Source organism: Camelina sativa, chromosome 4, assembly GCF_000633955.1.
Source record: "Camelina sativa cultivar DH55 chromosome 4, Cs, whole genome shotgun sequence".
Lineage (NCBI taxonomy): Eukaryota > Viridiplantae > Streptophyta > Magnoliopsida > Brassicales > Brassicaceae > Camelina > Camelina sativa.
This window is the reverse complement of record NC_025688.1, coordinates 19238013-19250609: the sequence shown is the minus strand read 5'-3', so window position 1 is coordinate 19250609 and position 12597 is coordinate 19238013. Positions and strand designations below refer to the sequence as shown.

Sequence of the window (12597 nt, the reverse complement as noted above, 5' to 3'; positions counted from 1 at the left end):
GAACCAAACAACATAATCGAAGACATATTGTCAATAGGACAAAGTAAAGACTTTGATCTTATAGTGGTTGGAAGAGGAAGGTTACCGTCCGCAGAGGTGGTGACATTAGCTGAGCGTCAGGCCGAACATCCTGAGTTAGGTCCTATCGGAGATTTGCTCGCCTCTTCCATCAATCACATAATCTCATCAATCCTTGTGGTTCAACAACATAACAAAGCTCATGTAGAGGAGATTACAGTTTCCAAAATTGTTAATGAGTCTGCTCTAAGTATTAACGGAGATACAAATATTGTATGATAATAATAAATAAATTGATGCAGTACTTAAACTTTGGCTTAATGCATGGTTAACTTGTTTAGATAAAGATTTTATTTACAATATCTACATAGATATTATTGTCATATTGAGTAAGAATTGTAGAAATAGCGTTTACATATAATCAACCAATTGATTGGGCATCTTGCTGAGATGTAAACTAGCATGCATGTAGATGATCGTAATGTATCTTATATATGTCGCATAAATTTTTTATCACCATATGCGATCAATCAGATTCATACATTTTTTTGTTTAAAAAGTTTGTTGTAATTTTTTTATATATAAATGTACACATCATATTTAAGATAATTACAATTGCTGAATTCTATTTCAGTAAAATATTCATAAAAAAAAAAACTAAACTAAAGAGAAGAAAAAATGTTTTTTTTTTATCAATAACAGAAGCCAAACCTTTAAACGCGCGAGTCAATTTTCTATTTGTTATTTTCAGTTCGAAAGTCTAATAATTAATTTTGTTTAATCTGAATGGTTAGCCTAATTTTTTGGCACTAAATGTTCTAAAGCACTAGGTTAATTGGTTCACATTTGTATTATAATTTTTGCATGGCCTTAAAAAAATTGTTATTTTATAATTACACTAACAATAAGCACTACCAATGAAAAAAAACTACAAATAACTTCGCTTTTCTAGATTCATATCACTACAAAGTAGTATATTTTAAATTTAAAACAATGAATCAGTTCATAGCTTTTTTGTTTACCATTACTTTGTATTTTGTATTGAATGAAGCTTGTCAAAATAACACAATAATATTTAGAAACGAGCTTGCTGCTAATCGCTTCCTTACTGTCGCTTGTCTTTCTAAAAACCGCCGTTTTTATCTGAGTCTTGTGAGATTCAAACGTACGCCAGCAAAAATTAATTTTGATGAGGCTAAATAGGATCGAAAGACGAATTGCTACTTGGAGTATAAAAGGTATAAAATGAAGTATTATGTTGAGATTCTACCATACTCTGCAGTCAAAATTCCTGATTGTAGTAAGTCACATGAATTCATTGCTAGACTCGGTGGAGTATATGAAAAGTCCCAACATGCGCCTCTACCGGAGAAATTTGTCTATTATTGGAAAGTAGCAATTCATCTTTTGTAGGCCTGGGCATAAAATCTGAATCTGAAAATCCGAATCCGAAAATCCGAACTGTATCCAAACCAAAATAAGCGGATTAAAACCAAACTGATATTAAGGAAATAACCAATTGGTTTTTGGTTTTCATTATTTTGGATATCGGATATTATCTTATCCGAACCGATATCCAATAGATATCCGAATCTAACCGAACATATAAGAAATAGTTTGATATACCGATAGATATGCCTCATATGTTTTATGTATTTGTATGGTTTTATGAGAACTTTGTCATTTACTTAATTTATATCTTTTTTTTTGTTTTAATATTCCATTAGTATGGTTATTTGGGTAAAATAAGATTAAAAAGTATTTGTATAAAACATTGTCCAATAACTTTTAGTTTAATTTTGGTTATCGACAATCATATCCGAACGGATCCGAAATCCGAACTATTCGAACCGAAACTGATCCAAATTTTATAAATACCCGAATGGATGTTATAGTCAATATCCAAAAAAATCCAAAATCCAAAAAATCCGAACTGAATCCGATCCGATATCCAAACGCCCAGGCCTAGAATTTTGACTCTAAAATAGGGTGGAGTTGGAGATGTCCTAAGACTACCCACATTAGTAAAGGTTCTCAAATAGTGGTTTTAACTACGTAGTACCCCTATGTTAGAAATCTTTGCATAGCATCGATTACACTCTATAAAATCATTAGGTCCATCTTCTCCACCTCAATTAATGACTAACTAGGTAACAACCCGCACATAGTGCGGATAAATCAATTTAAATAAAATTATTATCTGGGATTTGATATTTGTTTGTATAAAATAAAATATGTAAATAATTCTTTTTTTTTGTTTTATTCAAATTTACGTTTATTTTATATAAAAATATATTTTATCTGTGAAATATTTGAAAGTAAATAATAATTTTAACGCGGTGAAAAATGTTGTATGAAATTTGTTTTAATAAAACAATAATAATTATTAAACTTTTAAAAGAAATTAATTTGTTGTTTTTTAAAGAAGTATAATATAGTTTCAAATTAAATGACTACAAATAGTTTAATTTATTTAATGAATTTTTATTTAAGTTTGTAATGGCATAGATGTAATTAAGATTAATTAATAGGGTTTATTTGCTAAAATATGCTTCGAGCTATCTGGCGACGACACATCAACATTTTTTCAAGAGTGTTTATCTATTAATATATAGGGGATTCCTGCATAGCAAAGATTGTTTGATTATAACTGTCTAATTTGATTATAATTCGTCTAATCTGGTTACTTTCCGCTTTATTTTGTGTACACTGATTATTTTTTAAGCCAAATATAAATCAAACATATATATTTTTGTTATTTAGACATTTAAATTAAGAGTTTATGATTTTTTACAATAACTAATGTACAAACTTTTAATGAAAATCATAACATTACGTTTTTATGTGTTTACCATAATTTTAAAAATATAGTTTTATATTTTATTTGATATTTTTTCTTTTAACATAAATATAATTATACTAATATTTAGTACTATATATTTTTATTTTATTATTAATTTAATAAAATAATCTATAACTAGTCTCGATTAATTTCCAATTTTTTGCTAGGCGCTAGGCTTATCCCGACTGTCCGAGGCATGACCAAAATTAAGATGTAACCATAATTCGGACCGTATCTAAACCATAACCGTATAAAATAGCTAAAAACCAAACCGTTAACCGTAAATATATAGTTAAATTTATTAACCATAACTGTTAATTAACCGTAACCATATCATTGGTTAACCGCATAGTTAATCAATAATTTGTTAACCGTAACCGTTTTAAAAACATAATAAAATATACTTACAATTATTTATTTAATATGAATTATATGATATATAAAAATATGAGTACACTAAAAGAACATATTAATTATAAATAAATAATATCAATTATATTGTATTATCAAATAATATTAATCATATCATATTATCAAATCATCGTAATCATATATAACCGTAACCATTTCAACTGGAACCATATTTAATTAATCGTTTATTAAATAGTTACGGTTAAGATTAAACAAAATTTCTAATTGTAACTGGTAGTTAATAAACCGTAAACATGATAACATAACCATGGTTACTAACGCCTACCAATTTATTTCTACTACTAATATTTTTAAATAAAATCAATTATCATTACATATCTCTCACATGTGCGAGAGACACGTACAAAATAAAACCGAAGAGAAAAAACGGATCAATCTCAGCAGCAGAGTCTGTGACTGTGAAATTTGGATCAGATCTGCTTCAGGTTTGGTGATCGGAGCTCCGGGAAACATGGCGGCGGCGAGACAATTACGTAGTCTCCAATCTCAGCCTGAAAACAAGGTATGTGTCGACTGCGCTCAGAAGAACCCTCAATGGGCTTCGGTTTCTTACGGGATCTTCATGTGCTTGGAATGCTCCGGGAAGCACCGAGGCTTAGGCGTTCACATCTCCTTCGTCAGATCCGTCACCATGGATTCATGGTCTGAGATCCAGATCAAGAAGATGGAAGCTGGTGGCAACGAACGGCTCAACAAGTTCTTCGCGCAATACGGAATCGCTAAGGAGACAGATATCATCTCCAAATACAATTCAAACGCAGCTTCTGTGTATCGTGACCGGATCCAAGCTTTAGCTGAAGGTAGGCCTTGGAAGGATCCGCCGGTTGTTAAGGAAGCGGTTGGAGGAGGAGGAGGTGCGGGGATGAATAAGAAGAAGCCTCCGTTGGCTCAGGGAGGTGGAGGAGGATGGGATAGTTGGGATAACGATGAATCCTACAAATCTTCTTCAACTGATATGAGACGGAATCAATCAGCGAATGATTTTAGGGCATCGGGAACTAGAGGAGGAGGAGGAGGAGGTGCACCGGTGAAGTCAAAGTCATCTGAGGATATATACACTCGATCCCAGCTGGAGGCTTCTGCCGCGGGGAAAGAGAGTTTCTTCGCGAGGAGAATGGCGGAGAATGAGTCTAAGCCTGAAGGTCTTCCTCCTTCGCAAGGTGGCAAGTATGTTGGATTCGGATCAAGCTCGGCTCCACCACCGAGAAATAATCAACAGGATGATGTTTTCTCCGTTGTTTCTCAGGTGAATTTATGATGCTTTTCGAATGGGGGTAGTGAATTCCTTTTATTCGCCTGTTGTGTTGATTCCTTCTTAAAAATTGTAGGGTTTTGGAAGACTGTCTCTGGTTGCTGCATCTGCAGCTCAGTCAGCTGCAAGTGTTGTTCAAACAGGAACCAAGGAGTTCACATCCAAGGTAACTAGTCTCTGCTTGATTTGTTTTCCATAGAGGTTGTGAAATTTCTAGTTCCTGCGCTTGCTTAATAAACTCCTCATGTGCTCGCCGACAAAATTTAGTGTTCTTTCTAGCTTCACTGTGTTTATTATTAGCAAAAACTTGATTCTTGAGGCTGATTTTTTCGAATCTTAATAATGCCTCCTCTAGGACACCTCTAGTGAGATTCTTTTATAACTTTGTAGAAACCAGAATTCTTGGATACTCACTGTTCATTTCTAGTTTACCAGAATACTGCTGGCAATAGAGTTTTGGAATAGTGGAGTCAAATTCAGATAAGAAACCATTTTATTGCAGGTGAAGGAAGGTGGGTATGATCACAAGGTGAGTGAAACTGTAAACGTAGTAGCGACTAAGACAACAGAGATAGGACATAGGACATGGGGAATTATGAAAGGAGTAATGGCAATGGCGACACAGAAAGTAGGAGAGTACACTAAAGAAGGAACAACAAGCTGGAATCAGCAGAGTGAGAGTGAGAGCAATGGTTACTACCAAAACTTTGGAAATGGGAACAAAGCAGCGAATCCATCTGTTGGAGGAGGAAGGTCACAATCATCATCAAGCGGTCAGTACAACAATTCACAGAAGTCAAATTCTTGGGATAGTTGGGGAGAGAATGAGAATAGGAAGACAGAAGCAGCAGCTCCAAAGGGGTCATCAGCTTCTAATGATGATGATGGCTGGACTGGTTGGGATGATCATGATGCCAAAGATGATGGGTTCGATGGTCATTACCAAAGTGCAGGCGATCAGAAATCTGTTGGTCACAACGGGAAATCAGACACCGCTTGGACTGGTGGAGGTTTTCTCTAAGGGTAAGCAAGCTTTAAGGTCATGTTGCTTTAAAAGTTAAATAATAGCAGAAAACGCTATTTTCATTTTTATCATTGGATAGGTGAATCACCAGTAACGCTATATTCATTCTATTTTTGGATAGGTGATTCAAAATGCTGGCGACAGTGTCTAATTAATTAAGGCTGGGACCGTCGTGGTCTGAATATAAGATAAGATTGAACTTCATCTTAAAACCATTTTCATCCTTTCCCCACAGGTCTGTTTTTCTTCAAAAGTTGGCAGTATCTTGATATCTTTTTCTTCATGTGTTAATGAGTAACGTATTTATACAAGATCCATAGCCGACTGCTCGCTAAAGATTTTTTGGTTGTAGTCTTTCACAATTTAGATTTATCTTCAACTGTAATCACAACTGAACATTCTTTTTCTCAAAATTGCCTTATTGGTAGCGTGATAATGTGGTTTTTCTAAACGCATAAGTTATGCTGTTTTGGCATTTTTCTATAAAGGGTAAAAGTATTTAGCAGGTTTAAAGAATGTTTGGTTCGATCCATAACAAAATCCACTATTGGATGTGGAAGTGACGAAGCCGTTCTCCACTGATACATATGTGGATTCGCACCTACTTGATTGAACAAGTATGCACTTGTTTTAGTGGAGAATCCAGATGCTTTTTTATTTGTATCCCACAGACCCAACAATTAAACATATATATGGTTGTTGAGTACACGACGCTTGTGGTTGAAATTACGACCCAGGATGGTTATTGAGCAAAATATAGAGTGGACTGACCAGCAAACAATTTACTCCAAAATTCTACAGGAAATCATATTCTGAACAACATACAATATCGTCTACGAATATGGAAGTGTGAACTTTTTCAAAGGTATCATCTTGACCGGTAAGTTCTCCTTGGCTGGCGACTGTCCAAGACGCCACCAAGAGTGGCCATAGCATCCTGATATTTCCTGATTTTAAGCAAACCTTTCACCATTGAAACTTCTTCCTCCGAAAATCTTGCTTTCTGCATCACCATGTTAACTAACTTCACCAGTGTCTCCTCCATTGACAAAGTTAGAAGACCTTCAGCCAACATGTACAAAGAAGAAAACTCAGGCACAAAGCCTTTCTCTAACAGCTCAACAAGAAAGTCCACCGCTTCACGGATCGGTCCACCTCCATTACATAGCCCACGGAAAACGATTCTGTAAGAGACTGCATCAGGTGCAGCTGCATTCTGCTCAAGCATTTCTCTAAACAAATTTAGAGCTTCAGTTGTTTTCCTCTTTCTAAACAACCCTTGAATCACCGGGTTATAAGCGTGTGGAGTCAAAGCAATCCCTTTCATCTGAATTGACCTCAAAAGCTTACTTGCAACTTCAACTCTACCTGCTTTACACAAACCGCTTATCAAGGTTCCATAGGTCACAATGTCTGGTTCGCACCCGTTTGAGGTCATGGTCTGCACGATATCAGCAGCCTTCTTTATGTCACCTCCTCTGCAGAAATGTGTTAGAAGCGAGTTGTATGTGAACTTGTCAGGTTTCTGTCCTTCCATTATCATTTGATCCATGAGCTGAGCCGCGTCTTCTACTCGCCTGCTTTTACAAAGCCCATCTATGAGTGTGTTGTATGTAACAGAGTTTCTTGAAACCCCATGTACTTCCATCTCATCGAATATCTCCTCGGCTTCTCTTATCTTGTTGGCTTTACAAAACCCATCAATCAAAGTGTTGTAAGTTATCACGCTACGTGCACAGCCACTCGATTCCATCTGTTTAAGCATGTTTAAAGCTTCATCTAGCTTCCCTTTAGAACATAAACTATCAATCAGCATATTGTAAGTGAACTCGTCAGGCTCACATCCTTTGCTCCTCATCTCTTCAAACAATTCCATCGCAACCCGGTGATTCCTAGTCAAACACAAACCTTGGATCAGCGAGTTAAATGTACAAACATCAGGAAGAATCCCTTTGCTGGTGAGAACGCGGGCAAGCTCCGTAGCTTCCTCGACCTGATTCTCCTTGCATAATGTGCTGATCAAAGTGTTGTACGTGACCGTGTTTGGTGAACAATCTCTAGTGATCATCTGATCAAGAACCTCAACTGCTTCTTTCACCTCTCCAAGTTTACACAAACCCGAAATCACCGAGTTATAAGTATACACATCTGGATCATACCCTTCTTGAAGCATCACATCCATAATCTCAATAGCATGCTTCACATGCCCTGCTTTACACAAACCGTTAACCAAAGTGTTGAACGTATACTGATCCGGGAAAAACCCGCCTTGATTAGACATCTCCTGAATAAAATTGAGAGCGTCTTCAACTCTCCCTTCCTTGCAGAAACCATGAACAATAACATTAACACTGACATTAGACCATGAACAACCAAACTCAACCATCTGTTCCCTAATTCTCGAAGCTCCATCCAAGTCTCCTTCTTCAATGTACCCTTGCATAATCGTTGTAAACGTCTTCTCATCAGGCACAAGACCGTAACTAGGCATATCCTCCAACATCAAAATCGCAGGTCTAAGCTGATGAGCTCTACACAAAGCTTTAATCAAAACATTAAACGTAGATACATCTGGTTTAATCCCCCAAACACTCATCTCCGTGTGAGCAACCTCAACAAGCTTCAGATTATTCCCATCAACGAGAAGATTCAGCATCCGGTTATAAAAATGGGTATCGGGTTTCAACCCGAATCCTTCAATCATCCAATGAACAACACCTAAAATCTCATCGTACAAATCGAATTGAGCGTAACTCTCGATTAAAACCAAGAAAGGAGAAGTACCCATTTCGCATCCCGACCTCTTCATATCGTCGAGAAGTTTCCTCATGTCGTCAAACGAACCAGACCGACCTAACCGGAGGAGAATCTCCTCGTATAAAACAGGTTCAGGTGAGAAATCGGGCTGCTTAGAGGCCAAATTAAAGAGACGAAGCGCTGCGGAGTCATCTGGCTGGCTACGGAGTGAGTCGAGAAGCTTGACATCAGAAGACGAGAGAGCTGCGGAGTGAGGAGAAGCGAAGGAGATGGTTGAAGAAGGAGGAGTTAACTTGAGAGAGAAGGATTGATGAGTTAGGGTTACAGCTTGAGAGATTGAAAATGGATAGAATTTGAGACAGGAAGAGAAAGCCATAGTTCCCAGAGAAGATGATGAGACTGAAGATGAAGCAAGGGGTTTAAGGATTTGGATTTTTTAATAACCGACGGTCGAACCGGGTTTGAACGTTAACCGGATAAATTTATTAAAATTCGATTTTTAGGTTGATGATGTGATTGATGAAGAGACTGAGCCCAAAATGCAAAGCAAAAAAGTAGGAGTGATCTGTAAACCCTAATTTTGATTTCTTAGACGAACGCGAATTGGAATCGTCGTTTTTTGAAATGGCGACACAGTCAGTTAATGCAGTGATCGTTGATCTTCCCGGAGATGTAAACGACGACGGAGACAATTCCGATTGTTTCATCTTCTCCAAACCTCTCTCGACTCGTGGTTCCACTAAGCGTGACGCTATCTCCGTTGAGAGTTACGACCGTGATCGGAAACTCCAACGTCTCTTGGTATGCTCTCCTCACACCCCAGTCAAATCAGAATCTCCAATTTACATAGATCTTGATCAGTACGACGACGACGACGATGATGATGTCAGAATCCTCTGTTTCCCACCACCAACCTTTACCAAACTCGAAAAGGGACAGTCTTCGGCGTCAAAAAAGACGGCGACCTTCGACTGCGAGATATGTGTCGAATCAAAATCCGTGATTGAGTCGTTTTGGATCAGTAGATGCTCTCACTTCTACTGCAGCGACTGTGTCTCGAGATACATAGCAGCGAAATTACAAGACAACCTTCTCTCGATCGAGTGCCCTGTCTCTAGCTGCTCCGGTCGGCTGGAGCCGGACCAGTGTCGTGGAATCTTGCCGAGAGAGGTTTTTGATCGGTGGGGTGATGCTCTGTGTGAGGCAGTGGTGATGCGTTCGAGGAGAATCTACTGTCCGTACAAAGACTGCTCTGCTTTGCTCTTCTTGGACGAGAGTGAGAAGAACATGAAGGATGCGGAGTGTCCTCATTGCCATAGGATGGTGTGTGTGGAGTGTGGGACTACGTGGCATCCGGAGATCACTTGCGAGGAGTTTCAGAAGATGGCCGAGAACGAAAGAGGTACAGATGATCTTTTGCTCGCGAATATGGCGAAGAAGAAGAAATGGAGAAGGTGTCCTTCCTGCAAATTCTACATTGAAAAGTCTCAAGGCTGCTTGTACATGAAGTGCAGGTAATGTATCTTCTTCTTCTTCTTCTTCATCTTGTCTGTGTTTAAAGAAAAGTGTTTTATCTTTGTTAACTCCTCGATGATGCAGGTGTGGATTGGCTTTTTGCTACAATTGTGGAACACCATCTAGGGATCATTCTCATTATTGTTATAATTGTAGGCGTTGATATATTATTAGCACTGTTATTATCTATTTCTTTAAAGCTAAGCTTAAGCTTTATATGGATATGGATTTCTATTTGGTCAAAATATGTAATGGTTTTTAAGCCTCTTCTCTTAAGTCTAATCTCTTTTGTTACATCTTGTAACATCTTTGATGATATTTCTCGTTTTCTTTTCAATATATATATCTTCGATTTTCTGCCATAGATAAAACTCATTTTCTCGAGTCCTATCTCGACTTCCTGCCTTGACCGTCCGAAGATCATCGTATACCATTATTCTATGTATCTCTAGCTTTTACATTTTCTTCTTCTTTTGCCCAAAAACGTGTCACACATGTGTAATAAAGGTAAGAAACAGTCTCCAAATTATTGCATTGAAGAAGAAATACAAACTTACTAGATCAAATCTCTTCTCCCCATATGGAATAGTTGAAACTTTAACATGAAGAAGTTAGTGTAATTATTTTCATTGAGATATCTAGCTGTCTCCCTATAACCTCGCTGTTTGCTAACTAATCTACTGTTTTCCAGCCACAAAAGAGAGAATAATTATCATCCTTTATCTTAAAAATAAGTCGCACTCTATAATATGATTATTACCTTTTTTTCTCCTTTGTTACGTTTTAGCTTCTTTAATCAGTAGTTGAAATTTGTTGTGGAACCAGTGCCATTTAGATCAAGTGACTAAGATAGAGACCTCTTTCTCTATGAAAATATAGTATTACTACTATTATGTAGTATGTACATTAAACCAATATGGATGGCAAATTTACTCTTTCAGTAATTTTTAAAGGATGTGATGGGAGACTGGAGAGGATCGAACTCGTCACCTCAAATCAACACTAGAAATTAAAAAATAAATTCCAGTTCTCCCGCTTAATAAAATTTTCAATTATTCCACCAATAAGATATTTTAAAAATCTGTAAAATTATCTATCTAAATCTGTTAAAATCTGTTCGTCAAAAAAAAAAAAAACTGTTAAAATCTATTGATTCTAAAAAATATTTATAATTTTATCAACCATGTGTGATGTTTTATTTTTGGGTTATTTGTTTGCAATTGGATAAGTTTTCTTATTTGGAAACCTATAAAATGCATCATCGTTTAATTTTGCTTTTGTCATCTTCTTCTTCATCTCTCTTCTCTCTCATCTCACTCATTTAAAAGTTGAAAAAAGAAAAAAGAAGGGACCGCTAATAGAATAGAGAGAGCTTTTCGTTCTGGTTCGTTGCCGCGTAACACGTGTTCTCCACTCTGTTTATTCGTTCTCGCCATTTCTGACAGGTCACATGATTTTAGCATTGGGAAATTTGATGGTAGGACAGTTATTCTCTGTGACCAGGTAGGTATTTGTTGTTATTGGTTTCTTATCCAAGATTTTCTTTAACCACGTCTATCTTGTCTAATGGTCATTTTTCATGTTTTCTTTGAAGTGTGAAAAAGAGTACCACGTCGGTTGTCTCAGGGAAAATGAGCTTTGTGATTTGAAAGTAAGTCATGTAATGTTGGTGGTCTGTGTTCACGAGTTCATTGAACCTCTCTCAACTTCTTTCCTGAATGCTGTAGGGAATCCCCCAAGATAAATGGTTCTGCTGTAGTGACTGCAGCAGGATTCACACAGTTCTTCAAAGCTCTGCTTCATGTGGGCCACAAACAATTCCCTCGCTTTTGTTAGACACAATAAGCAGAAAATACAGAGAAAAAGGAATATATATTGACAACGGAGATATTGTGGAATGGAGGATGCTTAGAGGAAAAAGTCGATACCCAGAGCATCTACCCTTACTTTCACGAGCAGCTGCTATCTTCAGGGTATGCTTAGACTTAAAAATGTGCTCAAATCAGTTTGTGTATTGTCTGGCTTGTAAATTTATTTTATTAACTGATTAGCGAACGAGTTTACTTTTCAGGAGTGTTTTGATCCCATTGTGGCAACGTCTGGTCGTGATCTCATTCCTGTCATGGTCTATGGGTAAGCGGTACTGTGATAAACTCAGATTTAAGTTCCTCGTTCATTCATATGTTCATAGTAATTGATCATCCCGGTAACTCTGGCAACATGTTGCAGGAGAAATATATCAGGCCAGGAGTTTGGAGGAATGTATTGCTTGGTCCTGATGGTGAAGTATGCTTGTGTTCTTGATGCATTTTATCTTTCTTTCTCTGTGCTTCTTTCACCATCTCTAGATCTTCCTAATTTTTTTTTTTTTTGGCTGCATTTTTAGTTCCCTTGTTGTTTCTGCCGCACTGCTTAGGATATTTGGTCAGAAAGTTGCAGAACTTCCGATGGTAGCTACAAGCCGAGAGTATCAGGGAAGGGTAAGCTTTTGTACATCCCATGTTTATTTACTGTGTCAGATTCGCTTGTTTTTATAACTCGTGACAAAAGCAATTTGGTTAATGGTTCTATAGGGCTACTTTCAAGGCCTGTTTGCTTGCGTTGAGAATCTTCTTTCCTCTCTGAATGTTGAGAACTTGCTTCTCCCAGCAGCTGAAGAAGCCGAGTCTATCTGGATAAAGAAATTTGGCTTCACAAAGATGACTGAACATCAAGTACGTTAAGTTTGGCCCGGGAAATTTTTCCTGGATCTTTAAT

General features: G+C 37.1%; 5 protein-coding genes across 6 annotated transcripts in view; 4 read left to right on the top strand and 1 right to left on the bottom strand.

Annotated features, from left to right (window-relative positions):
• Positions 1-339, top strand: part of LOC104781230 (cation/H(+) antiporter 20) — a 6099-nt gene extending 5760 nt beyond the window's left edge. The window contains exon 6 of one of the 2 annotated variants that reach the window (XM_019244771.1): positions 81-339. In XM_019244771.1, the coding sequence (XP_019100316.1) occupies positions 81-297 (217 nt within the window). In that variant the 3' untranslated portion in view covers positions 298-339. Of the gene's footprint in view, positions 1-12 lie in introns of both variants that reach the window. The other variant, XM_010505840.2, reaches the window with a different exon arrangement.
• Positions 3623-6026, top strand: LOC104781229 (probable ADP-ribosylation factor GTPase-activating protein AGD6). Its single transcript, XM_010505839.2, has 4 exons — positions 3623-4538; positions 4621-4710; positions 5047-5567; positions 5690-6026. The coding sequence occupies exons 1-3, from the start codon at positions 3744-3746 to the stop codon at positions 5563-5565; spliced, it is 1404 nt and encodes a 467-aa protein (XP_010504141.1). The 5' UTR covers positions 3623-3743; the 3' UTR covers positions 5566-5567; positions 5690-6026.
• LOC109124759 (pentatricopeptide repeat-containing protein At3g53700, chloroplastic-like) lies at positions 6328-8740 on the bottom strand. The gene has a single exon (XM_010505838.2). The coding sequence runs from the start codon at positions 8699-8701 to the stop codon at positions 6437-6439; it is 2265 nt and encodes a 754-aa protein (XP_010504140.1). The 5' UTR covers positions 8702-8740; the 3' UTR covers positions 6328-6436.
• On the top strand, positions 8839-10158 carry LOC104781226 (ATP-dependent RNA helicase DEAH12, chloroplastic-like). Its single transcript, XM_010505836.2, has 2 exons — positions 8839-9839; positions 9925-10158. Exons 1-2 carry the CDS (start codon positions 8950-8952, stop codon positions 10001-10003), a joined length of 969 nt encoding a protein of 322 aa, XP_010504138.1. The 5' UTR covers positions 8839-8949; the 3' UTR covers positions 10004-10158.
• LOC104784052 overlaps positions 11283-12597 on the top strand; it is a 2793-nt gene continuing 1478 nt past the window's right edge. The window contains exons 1-7 of the mRNA XM_019244310.1: positions 11283-11343; positions 11435-11491; positions 11568-11813; positions 11912-11973; positions 12070-12126; positions 12227-12320; positions 12414-12554. Coding sequence (XP_019099855.1) covers positions 11745-11813; positions 11912-11973; positions 12070-12126; positions 12227-12320; positions 12414-12554 — 423 coding nt within the window. The 5' untranslated portion in view covers positions 11283-11343; positions 11435-11491; positions 11568-11744. The remainder of the gene's footprint in view (positions 11344-11434; positions 11492-11567; positions 11814-11911; positions 11974-12069; positions 12127-12226; positions 12321-12413; positions 12555-12597) is intronic.